General features: G+C 44.6%; 1 protein-coding gene across 5 annotated transcripts in view; it reads left to right on the plus strand.

Annotated features, from left to right (window-relative positions):
• TIAM2 (TIAM Rac1 associated GEF 2) overlaps nt 1-16,778 on the plus strand; it is a 188,922-nt gene that overhangs the window by 67,719 nt on the left and 104,425 nt on the right. For all 5 annotated transcript variants that reach the window (XM_064169196.1, XM_064169195.1, XM_064169198.1 and 2 more), the window contains exons 4-5: nt 5,485-5,917; nt 15,911-16,083. In XM_064169196.1, the coding sequence (XP_064025266.1) occupies nt 5,485-5,917; nt 15,911-16,083 (606 nt within the window). The remainder of the gene's footprint in view (nt 1-5,484; nt 5,918-15,910; nt 16,084-16,778) is intronic.

Raw genomic sequence — 16,778 nt, forward strand, 5'->3', positions numbered from 1 at the left:
CTGAAGCTGTCTGAAGTGTAAACAGTTAAAAAAGACACATTTACATGTGCAGATTTTCCCTTCCTATTTTGTCACCTTCTTGGACAGCTTCAATCTCTGCAGCCTAAGCTCAGTGAATTAGCTTTTGAAATGATTCCATGACTTAGAAAGTGACTTGGAGTTTTTAAGCTTTCTGTTTATTTCAGCTGTGAAAAGCTAGCCTAGATGTAATATGTATGGTATGGATTGGCATACATTATCTAAAGGAGCGAGTGTGTGAGGAGCAGCAGAAGAAAGATACTCTAAGTATCTTTTTTAGTACTCCCTATTTCTGTCATTGGCTTCACCGCTCTGTTTTCACTCTTGATCCATCATTAGCAAGGTGGGCAATTATGTAGCATTGACCAGAGCTGCATGTTCTGCCTCTGCCTCCTCTGCAGGCATTACATGGAGAACCTTCCTCCTTTCTGCATGTCAACTTAGTGCACCAGATGGAAAAGCTTGAGTTGCCATCTGGCTCTCTAGGAGATGGTTATGTGGAGAAGGAGATGGGAGGGAGGGCAAGAAGGAGGGAAAGGATTTTTTTTAGAAGTATTTAAGCCTAATCCCTTTAATAGGAATTTAGGATGCCTATGGTCAGGAGTTAAATTCTTATCCCTAGGTATAGGCCCCAGAATTGGCTCTTAAACTGCCTGGCTGTGTCTGGCCTTCTGCATGACTTTGCAAACTAAGATGGAAGACAGAGACTGGGTTTAGATTTTTACTGATTTCATTTAAAAGTCTCCCCCAGTGTTTCCCATACAGGAACGGGCACCATGCTTCCCTTAATAAAGGACCTGCTCCCTTTCAGCATCACTGTGGTACTGGCCACTTCAGAATTGAGCAGCTGGTGAAGGCAACACCTGCTTCTGCAGTGTATTAGCAGCTAAGCAGTAGACCATAACACACACTTCATGTGCTGTGTGGCACAAATGCTGTCTCCTGTGCTGGACATTCAGACAGGTATCGTGCTTAACATTGCAATGTAAATCCCTAACGGACCCTTAGGCTCAGGAGTGAGGTCAGCTTAAAGTCTTCCACCTTAAATCCTAGGTAAGGGCTACAGAACTTGGAAAATGAAAGTCTTTTCTTTTATGAGTTGGTGCTTGCATATTTTATCAGATGCTGTCTTTTCACCTTCTTACTCAGCTGTGAAAGAGAAGGCATTTAAAGTTGCACCACCTTGTGCCAGGATTCTTCACTGATTTTGGCCTCCAACTGTTCTGGATTTTACAGTCAGGCTTTGCATATGATCTCTGCATCCCAGACCTTTGCCATGTATTACTTAGTTATGACATTTTCAGAATGGTATTTGTGGTGCACCATTCGTGGCTGTTTTGAATTCACTGTGCAGTGAACTGACTTCAGACACAGCAAGGAAGTTTAGCTGGTGAGATTGTTGGATCTGATTCTGGTAGAAGGAAACAAGCCCTGGCTCCAAAGATGGTGTTTTTGTAGAAAAAGGCATAGGAAATAGTTAGTCATTGATTTTTATCAGACAAGTGTCCAGGGACAGACAGGATAAGAGGGGTAGCAAATGCTTTCCTTGTGGGACTTGGTCAGCTCCTTTTCACCTTGCATGCTTTGAGCAACATAATGTCTCTTCTTGGGGCTGCTGTGTTGTAGTTTAACATGATTCTCCTGTTCAGGTTCTTTGGCTTCAAAATGCAGAAGTACTGTGCATGATTACAGGCTGTCAGATGGGTTAGTCCCTGTCTGTAGAGTTGTTCATCATGGCATTTGCAGCTTCCGTGCTCTGCTCTTGAACAATGTGTCCCTTTCTCAGTATGTTACTGATAACTGTGAGTCACTTGGTCCGAACGTAGGTGAAAGCTGGAATGCTTCCCTGTAAGTGGGCCTAAGTACTGATGCTGGCTGGGTGGTTAGGTCCCCCCAGCTGCTGTAGTGGAAACAGATTAGCCAAACCTCCTGCTTCATAGGGGTGCAGGACCAAGAAGCAAAGTCTTAGAATATTGAGGCCAGGCCCTTGCCAGTAGAAAGGCAGTTTAATTCCCTTCATGAACAACTTGCAGCTTGAAATCAGATGGGCTTTTCTCCATCTTGAAGGCTATTTCCAAACCCTCTTACTCTGACACTTGCTAATTTTCAGAGTAAATACAGTCTTGGCTAGTTTGTTCTAGTGCCAGTGTTGTCTTCTGCATTAGTTATTCTTCCCTGTTCTACAGTCTGTTATGATTTATTTAAAGGGAGAAATGGTATCTTTTCTCAGCCTGCATTTGTGGAGCCCTGCAGACTCTCTTTGGTCTTCTGCCTTAAGATAGGAAATCTGTTTCCTTTTCATTCTGGCACCCTTACTCTGCACCTGTTTTAAATGATCCATAACAGCTTTTAGTATAGGATATGCCAGAGAAGCCCTTGGCTGTGCCCTATCCAGTGACTTGGATGTTTCCTTATGTCTGACTTGATCTGATATATCCTGGAATTCGGTTTGCTTTTCTAATAATGATCTCACATCAGGACTTGCAGTCATTCTGTGCCATGACCCAGCTTTTGTTGCGTGAGGGTGTCTTAATATGTTCCCCTGATGCATCAGGGGTATGCATACTGTAAGGCTTGTCCCTGATGAAATGACACTGGGGAGATGCTGTATCGCAATATGCTATGTGTGAACAGCAAGGTATGTGATGCATGTGAGGTGTGAACAGAATTTAGGCAAGCTTGTTGCACTGCTGAAGGTGCTTGTATAAACTCAGTGTGTATAACATAGAGGAATTAAGCAAGCACTGTGTAAAGTAGGAATCTGGCCACCAGAAACAGGTGCTGCAAATAGGTTCTTCAATTAAGTAGATAGCATCTTTATGGGAATAACTTCTGGAATTTCCTGACTTTCTAAGCAAGAGTCCTGAAGTGCAGTGTAAAGTAAAACTAAAGGTATGTTTGCTTGAAAACTGCTATTGTATTCCACTTTCAACTTGTGTCCTAATGAGTTGAGTAGGCTGGATTGTTTCCTGCAGTGTTCCTAACAGCTGATTATTGCATGCATCACTTTGACTGATATCTTAGTTAGCCACTTTATCTTTTGCATTATCTGTAATTATGCCAGGGTATATCTCAGACACTGAGGGAAATGCTTGAATGCAGCTGAGCAGAAACAGTGGTAGGTTCTGTCATCATTAGATGCAACAAAGATGAAGAGAAAGTCACCTGGTAGGGATACCACCACCAGCAGCAATTTGAGTTGAATGACCAAATAGTGCTACAGTGACATCTCCCCTAAAGACTAGCAAGGATTGCCTGACTGCCATTTCTATTCTTTAAAAAACAAACCAAAATGCAAGTGATGTTGTCATGGTGAAGTGTATATATTCATTTTGGATTCTGTGTCCATTAACTCTATGCTGATACCTCCACTTTTCCACCCTTTCCTTGTACAAGGAGAAGACATAGGATGTGACTAGTGGCTGTTCAAGGACAGGTTGTATCCTACCCTTTCCATGAATGCTGGTGATTGCAGTAGTGACCCTTCAGAGCAGATACATTCCTAGTGTACCTGTCCCGTGTTGTTTGTATTACTAGTGTTTTGAGACTGAAAAAATGCATATTCTTACTAAATTCCTGGAGAATAGTCAAACAATTAAAATACAGGATCTTGGCACACATGTACAGTGACAGTAATTAAGGAGAGGATGAAGAAAGCTTCCAGTTTCCCACTGAACTGCAGATGGCCAGCACAGTTGCGTGATCCGTATTGGATGGTTGCTTTGTATGCTTAAACGCATCACACGTGATTATTTCCTTGCATCCCCTACACCCTCATTTCTCTCCCTTTACCATATAAAAAGCAAAATTATTGATGTTTAGGGAGTTACTCTGGGAGAATGTTGATTACACTGTGCCATAGGTGTGCTATCACCAGGAGAATTGGAACCTTGTCACCAGACATGAGGGCCTGAAAAGCTAGACTCAGACTTCAGTGTGCCGTAAGAGAAAGAGGGGTTTAGTCCAAGTTGGCTTTTTGTGATGCCATGACCAGCAGTGTCCTGCAGCTTGAGAAGTGGTTCATCTGGCAGCTCTTGGGAGGGTTTGCAGTCCCACTGTTGCTCTTGGCTGTGCGCTGGAGGTCCTGATGCTATCAAAACACGACACAGCTTTTCCACTGCAGTTTTGAAGGGCATCAAATGGGAAGCAAAGTAGTTGCTTTCAAAGCTGCTGGCAAGAGTGGCTAACAAGAGACCAAGGTTTATTTACTTTATTTGTACACAGAAGTCTATGAGCAAAATCAAAGCTTTTAGGAAGGCAGTCTGAACTTGAAAGCATAACTTCATTTTTTCAATTATTTGTAGCTATTTTTTCTCTTCCCTCACACTTTTCCTGCAAAAAACAGCAGAACCTTTTGTGTTGTATGTTTTCAGATCTCAGTTCTCTTAACATCATCAAAATGTGAGTTGGGAAAACCATAAATGGTTTCTTATGACAGATAGTGTAGTTCTCAACAGTGAAGTTAGTCTAAGGAACTCTGTCTTGGGTAGTACAAAAATCCCTCTCCCTCACTGAGAGCTGGGAGCAGTCAGTGCGTTACTGGGAAAGGCTCAAGAAAGGAAAGGGCCAATCTGCCAACAAAGTCCCACCTCAGTAAGCAGTGCGCCTACATTAACATCCCTATCACAAGGCAAAGTTTAATTCATACTATCAGGCATAAGTATTTAAAACCAAATTGGCCAGCTCTCTCGAGACAAGGGATGAAGTTGCACCATGCAATTAGGAGAAAGGCCCATCAGTGCTTCAGGAGATAGTCGAACTCCTGGGGGGTTTCCAGCAAGTCAGAAAATACACACCTCTGCAGCCCAGAGACCGGATCCGTGCCAGTCAGCAGGCACAGCTTTCTTTTTTTAAATCACATCTTCTGTTAGATTAGATTTTTTGTCAGTTGGTCAATACTAACAAGCTTAAAATACTCTCAACTTTTGACCTTGTTTTGTAGTGGCTAAGCACAGGTTGTGCGATGAAGAGAAAGCAGAGGTAAAATTAGCCTTGCTGTGCTAAAGGAAAAGTTGCTACCTCACGCAAATGAAGTGTCACCTAAGTGTTGAAAAGCCTGTAGTAATAAAGGAATTCGTGGCACTATTCCTGCCTGTACTCAAACAGACATGTAAGCAGTGGTGCCTGAGTTTCAGAGTTTCAGCCAGAGGATGCAGTTATCTCCTGGGGTCCCTCAGGTTTCAGCCAGCAGCAGCCTCAGTACTGACTAGTGAATTTGAAGATTGCTCACAGGTGTCTGAGTTGCCAAAGCTTGCAGACATAATGGTTAAGGTTTAATGGGGTTCTGCTGAGAAAACTGTGAGTGGTGGCACTGACTGTGTCAGTGTCTCCGGAGGCAAAGCCTGTGATACAATGGCAAAAAGAGGTGGTCCTTGACGAAGGAACTGGCTAAACATAAAGCGAGTTTAAATGCCAAATGTAATGTGTCTCACGACTGAGCACTAACAAATCCCTTTTCTCGCACAGGAGCCAAAGTGTAAAGATGGGAGTGAATACTTGGATGGCAGAGTGGACAATTTCACCACGGACACGCTGGCACCATCACAGCTCTCCACTTTGTGGTCCCCTGGCTCCAGCCACGTCCTGTCTCAGAGAAGCGAGTCCACCAATGCAGTCAACAGCGATGCCCTCAGGCAAAACATATATGAGAATTTCATGAGGGAGCTGGAGATGAGCAGGACGAACCTGGAGAACACTGACACCTCCTCAGAGACGGAGGACTCCAGCGGCGAGTCCCTGAGCTCCTTGGAACAGCTGGATTTGTTGTATGAGAAGGAGCAAGGAGTGGTACGCAAGGCAGGGTGGCTGTTCTTCAAACCCCTGGTGACCCTGCAGAAGGAGAAGAAGCTGGAACTGGTTACACGGCGGAAGTGGAAGCAGTACTGGGTCACACTAAAAGGTAAATCACTGCATTGTTCCTTCAGCTTGGCAGCAACAGCTGTTTCTGTTGCCTCTCAGCAGCTTCTCATGCATGCTAGCTTATGCTAACAGGTTTAGGGAATGAGAAATCCTTGCCTATGGTCTACCTACACACCTAAATTGGAGCATATGTGTAAGCAGCACAGAATTGAGGTGGTGGTGGTCGTGTGTGGCCTTATGTATCATGTTGTAGCAGGAACATGAGTTGTCTGACTTCTCAGTTTCGGTACTCGTATGGAATTCAGGGCACGGAAGGTGACGATGGATGTTTGGAAGTCAAAGACTGAAGCGGACTAAAACTGAGGAAATGCAGCAATTACACCTCTTCCTCAGGGGGAAATCAAACTGTAGGGGTCAGGAATCCCTGGCACTCAGTTCCCTGTCACAGGCATGCACTTCCTTGCACTGGAAATGAACATTTTTAAATCAGCTTACCCCGGCTTTAAACAGTGACGCTTTAGGTGGCAACGTAGAGGGAGAGGCAAACGTTCCATACTGGAGCATTTATAAGGAAAAGTGGGCACTCTGGGACAGAGGAGGCCAAAGAAACAGCAGCAGCAGGGCAAGCCCTAAGGCCCTGAGTCTCTCTCTTTTTTTAGGTAGTTTTTCACCTTGCCCACTCCACACAGTACACACTCCTTCTGGATTTGGCATGTCCATTCCCATCTTCCCTGCCTGCTTCTGCTGTGAAAGAGCCCTGTGGGATGGCAATCCCCTAAAAGAGGTTGCTGCTAGTGGGCTATGGTGTGATTGCTGTGCTCAGTGCTTGTTCTGGAGGCAGGGAATGAATGTGGCCAAGTCAGGAATATATCTAAAAATAGAATTATTTTATTTTCCTGAAACCTGCCCCCAAAGCTATATACAGAAATTAATCTAGTTTTAATTAGCAGGTTTGGTTTGATTGAGAAGATCTTACAAGGATACCATAGATAAATTTGACTATTTTAGAAGTTAGGAGATGGAAAGGCTAAGCTACTAAACATAGCATCCCCCACTATTAATCAGGCAGAGCCAAAAGTTTATTACTCACAGGTGAGTTAGGCTGTCTGAGAGCAAGGTAGGTCCCGATGCCTGTCAGCTCACTCTCTTTCAAAGGACATCTGAGGCTCGTTAGCTTGCACAAAGGATGCTTATGGTGGGAAGTGTCCAAAGCAGGGACGGTCCTGTCCCTCAGGGGCTCATCCTTCGCAGCACCAGGGGACTCTTTCTGCAGGAGCTATCCAGGCTGGGGAGAACTCTAAGGCAGGCACCCCAAGGTGGGAAGTACCCCAATATTTATACTCTTCCTAGACAAAGAGCAGAGTTAGCACTGCTTAGGTGTGAAGAGCACAGCCAATGCCCAGCCCCATTCCAGCGCAGGCACCCCTCATGCTGGAAGGGCCCTTTGCTCCCCTCCTTCACACCTGCAGGGCAGGGAGGGGAACCAGGTTTTTTGTGCCTTTCCTCTCCCATTCACACCACAGAGGGAGAGGAATTTTGGGGTTATACAGGACTCCAGGACAGTGCTGTGCTTACAGCACACATTGATGGCTCAGAGTAATCAAGCAAGTAGGTGTGCTGCAAGAAATGTATGGGTGTCACAAAGTGCAAGAGGGAAAATAAGATCTGTTGTGAGGAGGAAGAGGAATTTACTGGGTGAGTTTTTAGGCTTTTTTCTTTTTTATTCTTTTTTTTTTTTTTAAATTGCATCCAAAGGATTTGCCTTTCAGTAAATGTACTGCTAAGTTAATGAGTATGGAAATGATCAAACTTAATAATTTCCTAGCCTATCTGCAACTGGAGGAGAGAAAATAACAACTTGCTCACAGGTTGCCCTTTTCAAAGTTCTGTATGCGTGTAGAGCTGAAGGAAAATGAACAGCTAACAGCAAGTGCTGAGAATGTTGTCTTTGGGAGTTCTGATTTAAAAGCAGCAAACTCAGAAGCATATAGCAATTCTGCCTAAGAATTCAGAGACCTGTTATCAAGGGATCAAAGTGTAGGCAGTCGTAGCAGTTTAAATCGCTTATCCTGATCATCAGCTGCCATGATTCATGCTTATGAGCAGTGTATACAAAGGGAAAAAACAGAATCTGAATTCCACCCTCCTATTGTATGTGTTTGCATTATGAAGTCTGAATGTCTTTGATCTACCTCATCTAAAATACAAGCAGTTTGTAAACAATCCTATCAGAGCCCTAAAAGTGAAGTTTATTTTCTAGTAGTTCATGCATTTCTGGGATAATGAAGCTCTGGAAAGGAATTTAAGTGTTTGGTTCTTTGCTATAAAACTGGTCCTGCCTGACCAACCTGATCTCCTTTTATGATCAGGTTACCCACCTGGTGAATGTGGGGCAGGCTGTGGATGTAGTCTACCTGGACTTCAGCAAAGCTTTTAACGCCATCTGCCACAACGAGCTCCTGGCAAAGCTGGCAGCTCATGGCTTGGACAGATTCACTCTGTGCTGGGTCAAGAACTGGCTGGATAGCAGAGCCCAGAGAGTGGTGTTGAATGGTGCCACATCCAGTTGGCAGCTGGCACTAGTGGTGTGCCCCAGGGATCAGTGCTGGGCCCAGTCCTGTTCAATATCTTTATTGATGATCTGGAGGAGGGGATTGAGTCCAGCAGCAGTAAGTTTGCAGATGGCACCAAGGTAGGAGCAGGTGTTGATCTGTTGGAAGGTAGGAGAGCCCTGCAGAGGGACCTGGCCAGGCTGGATGGGTGGGCAGAGGCCAAGGGGATGAGATTGAACAAGGCCAAGTGCAGGGTTCTACAACCCCAAGCAGCACTACAGGCTGGGGACTGAGTGGCTGGAGAGCAGCCAGGAGGAAAGGGACCTGGGGGTGCTGGTAGACAGTAGGCTGAAGATGAGCCAGCAGTGTGCCCAGGTGGCCAAGAGAGCCAATGGCATCCTGGCCTGCATCAGGAGCAGTGTGGCCAGTAGGACAAGGGAGGTTATTCTTCCCCTGTACTCAGCACTGCTCAGGCCACACCTTGAGTGCTGTGTCCAGTTCTGGGCCCCTCAATTCAAGAGAGATGTTGAGGTGCTGGAAGGTGTCCAGAGAAGGGCGACAAAGCTGGTGAGGGGCCTGGTATGAGGAGAGGCTGAGGGAGCTGGGAGTGTGCAGCCTGGAGAAGAGGAGGCTCAGGGGGGACCTCATTGCTGTCTACAACTACCTGAAGGGAGGCTGTAGTCAGGTGGGGTTGGTCTCTTCTGCCAGGCAAACAGCAACAGAACAAGGGGACACAGTCTCAAGTTGTGCCGGGGGAGGTCTAGGCTGGATGTTAGGAGGAAGTTGTTGTCAGAGAGAGTGATTGGCATTGGAATGGGCTGCCCAGGGAGGTGGTGGAGTCACCATCCCTGGAGGTGTTCAAGAAAAGCCTGGATGAGGCACCTGGTGCCCTGGTCTGGTTGACTGGCTAGGGCTGGGTGCTAGGTTGGACTGGATGAACTTTGAGGTCTCTTCCAACCTGGTTGATTCTATGGTTCTATGAATACAGGTGTGTTGGTGACTTTGAACAAGTCATGTCCCTTCCTGCTACCGAAACAGCCCCAACTATAAAGAAGGTATAAAGCAGTTCTTTGTAAAAAAGCTTTATTGATTCTGGCATTATGAGAAGTATTAGATAGGATGCTTTCTGCTTTGCATGTGTGATACAGCTGCCTTCATGGTTCAGAACCTTTTCCTTTCACACATTCCTCACTTCCTTGATCTCATACCTTTATTGTCCCATGGAGACTTCTGGTGTTAAAACAAACTTGCCTATCTGGAAATCAAGGCCTACTTCTGTTTTCATAATATGCTGTACCAAGATCAAGGTGATTGCTTTGGTTCTCCTTATAGAGTTTTTTTTAACTAACTCTGTTTTTAATTTGTTGTTGAAGTTTAAAGAGCCAAGATTTTTTAAATAAGACTCAAAACAGCCACCTGTGCTAGTGGAGAACAACATGTTTCCTTGCACTCTGTTGAGATGTGTTTGATTACAAGTATACAGAAGGGTTACAACCAGCTGGTTACCTGCCAGGCTTCAAAGTATGCATATCACAGAATGGCAGAGGCTGGAAGGGACCTCGGAACGTCTTCTGGCTCAACCCTCCCCCAGCCAAACAGGATCACCTGTACTAGATCACACAGGAACCTGTCCAGGTGGGTTTTGAGTATCTCCAGAGAGGGAGACTCCACACCCACTCTGGGGTCCTAAAGCCTTTGCTCTTTCATGTCCACCAAGACCTGAGCTTCAATAGTAACTTTTTGAGAAGAGGAATTGTGTTTTCCATCTGTCCTGGCTAATTAGTTTATTTCAGCAAGGGGAATTTTCTTTCCTATTGCTCTCTCCCTTCAGTTCAAGTTTTGATTGAAATACTTGGGTAATCATCAGTCCCAGTGGGTCTGTCAGAGTTTATGAAGCTAGCTGCCTTCAAGGATCTCTTGGCTTGACATGAAGATATACCTGGGCCACCACACATCTGAACATGTGTGTATGCCCTTCAAAATTATTTACTTATGTACATAGAAACTGTCAAGATAAAACCCAATCTATCTGAAGTTACATTTTTAATAACACATAGGGGAAATACAGGAGTTTAAAATAGAACTTAATCTACACCTCCCTAAAATGCAGAGGTCTTGCTGCGGCTTCTGAATGTGAGAGTGGACTTGGTTTGTTGGTTTAGTTTGCCCTGTTATGCTGCATTGATTACTGAAGTGCAGTGCTCAATAAGGGAAGTGCAGCAAAACCATACCCTTCTTTTCCAGCTGCAGGAATCTCAAAGTGTTTATGACTGATAAAGAAAATCAGGTGAGGGCTGCTTAGGGGAAAGGACAGGACCAAGTCATTAGGATTTGCTCTTACCATAAATATTCTGCCAGACATAGAATCATAGAATCAACCAGGTTGGAAGAGACCTCCAAGATCATCCAGTCCAACCTAGCACCCAGCCCTAGCCAGTCAACTAGACCATGGCACTAAGTGTCTCATCCAGGCTTTGCTTGAACACCTCCAGGAATGGTGACTCCACCACCTCCCTGGGCAGCCCATTCCAATGCCAATCACTCTCTCTGACAACAACTTCCTCCAAACATCCATCCTAGACATCCCCTGGCACAGCTTGAGACTGTGTCCCCTTGTTCTATTGCTGGTTGTCTGGCAGAAGAGGCCACCCCTCACCTGGCTACAGCCTCCCTTCAGGTAGTTGTAGACAGCAATGAAAAGGTGCCTTTAAGTAATAGGGAAACATTTCTATTTTTCTTATTTCTTCCTTTTAAAGTTTAGACATAGTGCCCTAGCCTTGTATCTTAATTGTAAACAAGAGTAATAGTTTTTCCAGAGATTTCTAGTCCAAAGAACATACAAATTAAGGTTGGACATAGAATAATAATAAGATATGTTTATCTAATTCTGTTGGTCTGCAGAATACCTTATATTCTGCTGTACTGGTTGCTTTCTCTCTCTTTGGATGCCTTCTGCTTGGCTTTCAGGCTGTTCTGTATCTGCTCTTAACCTTGTAACTGCCAGCTGACTCTCCTTTGTTTTGGCTCTGCAAAAGGTATGGGGGGAGGAGGTTGAGACAGCGAGCCCTCTGGACCTCTTTGTGTCCAGAGAGGAGGAGAGAGCTGAAATATTGTTCAGGGGGGGTGTTGTGTTGTTTTTTGAACTGTAAATACATGTAAATTTGCCTCACATACGTTTGTTACTTTTAATACTTTTATATTTAGTCTACTTTTGTAAATATAATTTGATTTCGCTTCCAAAATTCTGAGAAGTGTGGGAAATTTACCTTGGGGGCAAATTTCCAATGTGTTGGGGGTGCAAACCCAAACTACCTTTGAAAACTTATCAGTCACAGGTTATTCTTCCCCTGTACTCAACACTGATCAGGCCACACCTTGAGTACTGTGTCCAATTCTGGGCCACGCAATTCAAGAGAGAGATGTTGAGATGCTGGAACATGTCCAGAGAAGGGCGACAAAGCTGGTGAGGGGCCTGGAACATAAACCCTATGAGGAGAGACTGAGGGAGCTGGGGATGTGCAGCCTGGAGAAGAGGAGGCTCAGGGGGGACCTCATTGCTGTCTACAACTACCTGAAGGGAGGTTGTAGCCAGGTGGGGGTTGGTCTCTTCTCCCAGACAACCAGCAACAGAACAAGGGGACACAGTCTCAAGTTGTGCCAGAGGAACTATAGGCTGGATGTTAGGAGGAAGTTGTTGTCAGAGAGAGTGATTGGCATTGGAATGGGCTGCCCAGGGAGGTGGTGGAGTCACCGTGCCTGGAGGTGTTCAAGCAAAGCCTGGATGAGGCACTTAGTGCCATGGTCTGGTTGACTGGCTAGGGCTGGGTGCTAGGTTGGACTGGATGATCTTGGAGGTCTCTTCCAACCTGGTTGATTCTATGGTTCTATGATTTGATCAGTAACCTCTGAGGTGTATTTCCTTTTTTCTTGCAACTGTTGTACATTCATTGGCACTGGAGTATGTGATGAAATCTATCTGGTGGATCTCACTTTTTGTACATCTCAGATTTGGGCTGCATGAGGACCAGTGTATTCCATCTGGTAACTATTCACAGTGGATGTGTTCCATAAACTCCATAACTATTCATAGTGAATGTGTTCCATAAGCTCCAATGGGTCCAGTTTTCTTCTTCATCAGACAGGAGAACAGAAAAAAACCTCATAATTTTGATTCTGGTTTCAGATACAGTCTTTGAGGAAGCTCCCCTCAAATTTACATGAGTTTAGATGGCATATTCAGGATTGTTAATACAACATTAAGTGTATATGTTAGTGAATTAACAAAAAAAATGGTTGAAATCTGTTTTTACCTATTTTAGAAGCATACACAAGGGAAGCATTCCTGCTTTGCAGGTTTTGCTCTGTCCCCGTGGCACATGCTTCCTAGGCATATGTGATGGTTTGGATCTTATCTGCCCCCACACACTTTTGAATTTGCCCCAGCTAACTCAGATGTGCTCCAGGAATATAAATGAAGCTATTTATTTTACAGCAGCAAATATACAAGCAGCTATTCACAATATATACAGTTATATACAGAAATATACAAAGGATAAACAATACAAAAGCACAACTCCCCTCCCAGAAACCTGAGTCCCCAGGAGGGGTTCTCAAACCACCCCAACACCATCCCCCTGCCCTCTCAACCTTACCCCAAATCCTGAGAAAGGAATAAAGGTGCAGCCAAGAGGTTAAGAAGGAAGGTTAGTGGCAGTGGGGTTAAGAAGATGTGGCTTGGTCTGAAGACAAAGGCAGAGTGAGAACAAAATGGAGAATGTTATCTAATGTTTACTTTCTTGTTCCCAGAGCTCTCAGCGGGACTGTGAGAGAAGAGACACAACCATGTTTACCTTTCATAGCCAATTATCTAGTTCTTTTCACCAAAACATTCTAGCTTGCTTCAAACTAGCACAGCATATTTGCACTTTCATACATGCACTTTGTGTGCCACATAGAGAAACACCAACAGCCTGAAAATGAGCAAGTGAACCCAAAATCTCAGTTCTGGTACTGCCTTGTGTTGTGGTGCCTCTTTGATCCGGAGGAAGACACCACAACAAAATGCAGGCTAGAGACGTGACAATGTCCTAGCAAACTCAATCCTTGTAGTGGCTTGTTGGAGAAATTCTTGTTAGCAGAGCACACAAGAATTGATAAACAATGAGCAACCCGTGCTGGGAATGTCCTTGAGTCCATCTTGGGAGTTTAGGTAGCAGGCACAGGGTAGCTTCCCCCCACATGCAGCTGCAGGGGGTGGAGTGCAGCTGCAGGTGGGCAGAGTTTAGCCAGCCCCAGAGGCTGACCCTCAGATTGTTATGGGATGCTGACCTATTGATGCCTTACAAGTAACTCTGGACCCTCTGACTGTAACCAATCTCGGTGGAGCACACCTATGGCTAGAAGGGCATATAAGTCACTGCATCAAGGAAATAAAGTGGATTTGACCATCTAACCATACTGGTGACCAAAGAGTCATCTTCCCATAGCGCTCCACCGAACGTGTGCTCCGACATTGGCTGAATTTCAAATCCTCTGCTGCTGATGTATAAAGCTTACAGCTGTAATACAATTCACTAGGCCCTACAGGACTGCTGTGATCATTTAGTTTGACTTGCTGTGTAAAATTGCCATAGGTCTTCTCCAAATTAACTCCTGATGGAGGAGGCTTGTCTTGCTGGACATCAGCTTCAGGTTTCTCTAACTGCTTAGGTTATGCTCTGTTTCTAGAATGCATTTCTAGTTACCTGATTTTCTTCCATGTTAAACATTCATCACCAAACTCTCTGTTGTTAAACTACTTCCCAGGGGTGAAAGTGACATTTATTGATTTATTTTCTCTGGAGAGACAACTAGCCTAAGAAAGTCTTGAGGAATAGAGTTTATAACAGTTCAGTCTATGACCTCTCAGTGCCTCTCAGAGGACAGTGCACTGTAACATGGAGTAGGAATGAAAGAGTGGTGGGGATGGAGGGGACAGGCCCTGCTTGAGCCAGCTTCATTGCCAAAGGCACCATACTGATATTGCTGGGGACTGGGATCAACTCTCCTCTGCTGTCCTCTAGAAGCAATTTCTCTCCTTGCACTCAAGGTTGTCATCACCAAGAATAAAGTTTGTTTTCTGGGTGTAGGTTTCATACCTTAGATGTTAAAATCTCACAGGACTGAACATGCTCAAACTCAGTCCCTTTAAACTTCTAAAAATTATTAAGAATTGTCTTAGGCCCCAACTGACAGTTAGGTTCAAGGAAATGTGGTTTAAATTTGAGAAGCTTATTCACTGAGTATGTTGTTTGAAGACAAAAGCTTCTGCAAATCTTTTCAACAAGTACAGAGATTTCTTAGGTGGCTGCTATGAGAGTCGTTGGTTCAGGTTAATAAAGGAACACAAAAGCTGATTTAACTAAGCAGGAATGAATCTTTTCTACATGCTATGACATGTTAATGGGCTGAGATTATTCACAGAATGGTTTAAGTTGGAAGGCACCTTTAAAGATGGGTAGTCCAACCTTCCTGCATGTGCAGGGACATCTTTGACTAGATCAGATTACTCAAACCCCATCCAGTGTTACCTTTAACACTTCCATACCTGAGGTATCCTGCTTTATTTTTTAAGTTCATGGATGTTGTGTCCCTGTTAAATATCTGTTTCAACATCCCAGTGGCAAATGCATCATTAGCTTTGCCTATTTTCCAGTGTAGAGGATCTTTCTTTTTTTCTCTGTTTCAACAGCAGGGCAGAACTGATGTTCCCTGCCAGCAGTGTGCCCAGGTGGCCAAGAGAGCCAATGGCATCCTGGCCTGCATCAGGAACAGTGTGGCCAGTAGGACAAGGGAGGTTATTCTGCCCCTGTACTCAGCACTGGCCAGGCCACAACTTGGGTCCTGTGTCCAGTTCTGGGCTCCTCAATTCAAGAGAGATGTTGAGGTGCTGGAAAGTGTCCAGAGAAGGGCAACAAAGCTGATGAAAGGCCTGAAGCACAAACCCTATGAGGAGAGTCTGAGGGAGCTGGGGGGGTGCAGCCTGGAGAAGAGGAGGCTCAGGGGGGACCTCATTGCTGTCTACAACTACCTGAAGGGACATTGTAGCCAGGTGGGGTTGGCCTCTTCTCCCAGGCAAGCAGCAACAGAACAAGGGGACACAGTCTCAAGTTGTGCTGGGGGAGGTCTAGGCTGGATGTTAGGAGGAAGTTGTTGTCAGAGAGAGTGATTGGCATTGGAATGGGCTGCCCAGGGAGGTGGTGGAGTCACCATCCCTGTAGGTGTTCAAGAAAAGCCTGGATGAGGCACTCAGTGCCATGGTCTGGTTGACTGGCTAGGGCTGGGTGCTAGGTTGGGCTGGATGATCTTGGAGGCCTCTTCCAACCTGGTTGATTCTACGAACGGGATCTTAATTCATGAAAGCATTAATATGGGAACTCAAATGGGAGATCAAAATCTTACTTTCTCCTTGTCTTTCTTTTCTGTACCTCTAAACTGTAAAGGTTGCACTCTGCTGTTTTACGAGACCTATGGAAAGACCTCGATGGAGCAGAGCACTTTGCCTCGATATGCTTTGTTTGCAGAAGACAGCATAGTTCAGTCTGTTCCAGAGCATCCCAAGAAAGAAAATGTGTTCTGTCTCAGCAATTCTTTTGGAGATGTATACCTATTTCAGGTAACAACATTCATATGCAACTCTGTGGTTATTTCAGTATTGGGATGTGTTTGTGAGTGTGCACGTGCATGTGTATGATTGTATCGGTATGCACATGCATACACCGTGCCTGTGCTTTTGGCTTAAAGATAATAGCATGATTGCACAGCATTGATATAAGTGTATAATATAACTTCAGGCACGTGATATTGCACCACTTGCCTCAGTCAAATAAGGCTGCAGAAATAAAAAGAGTAAAGGTCACAGATCTGCAAGACAGTTTAGGTACTTGTTTGCTATAAGGTTCATGACAATCAGCTTTATTACCATTTTTTTTCATGTCTGTTAGCAGAATGATATGAATATGGAATGATGTGCTCCACTCTGAATCTGTTGTCCTCAAAGAGAATTAGCTTGAGCAAGATGCTCAAAAACAAAGGCTAAAAATAGTCTAAAGATCTTGGCTGCTTGGCTGCACCACAGCAAGTTTTAATAAGGAGCAGTATTACGTGGAACTACATCCATAGAAACATGTTGATTCATAGTCACACTTGTAAATATCTCTAGAGACACTTTGTGCAGATGTATTCTCTTTATCTTGCTCTTCTTTTTCTTCACTAACCTGGTATTTTTAAGCAAGCAAACACCTCTCCTCAGACTTTACATGTGAAATCTTCCTTGTTTTCCATGTTGCCTGCAGAAAAAGAGGTCTATCT

The sequence above is a fragment of the Pogoniulus pusillus genome, chromosome 31, assembly GCF_015220805.1.
Source record: "Pogoniulus pusillus isolate bPogPus1 chromosome 31, bPogPus1.pri, whole genome shotgun sequence".
Taxonomy (NCBI): Eukaryota; Metazoa; Chordata; class Aves; order Piciformes; family Lybiidae; genus Pogoniulus; species Pogoniulus pusillus.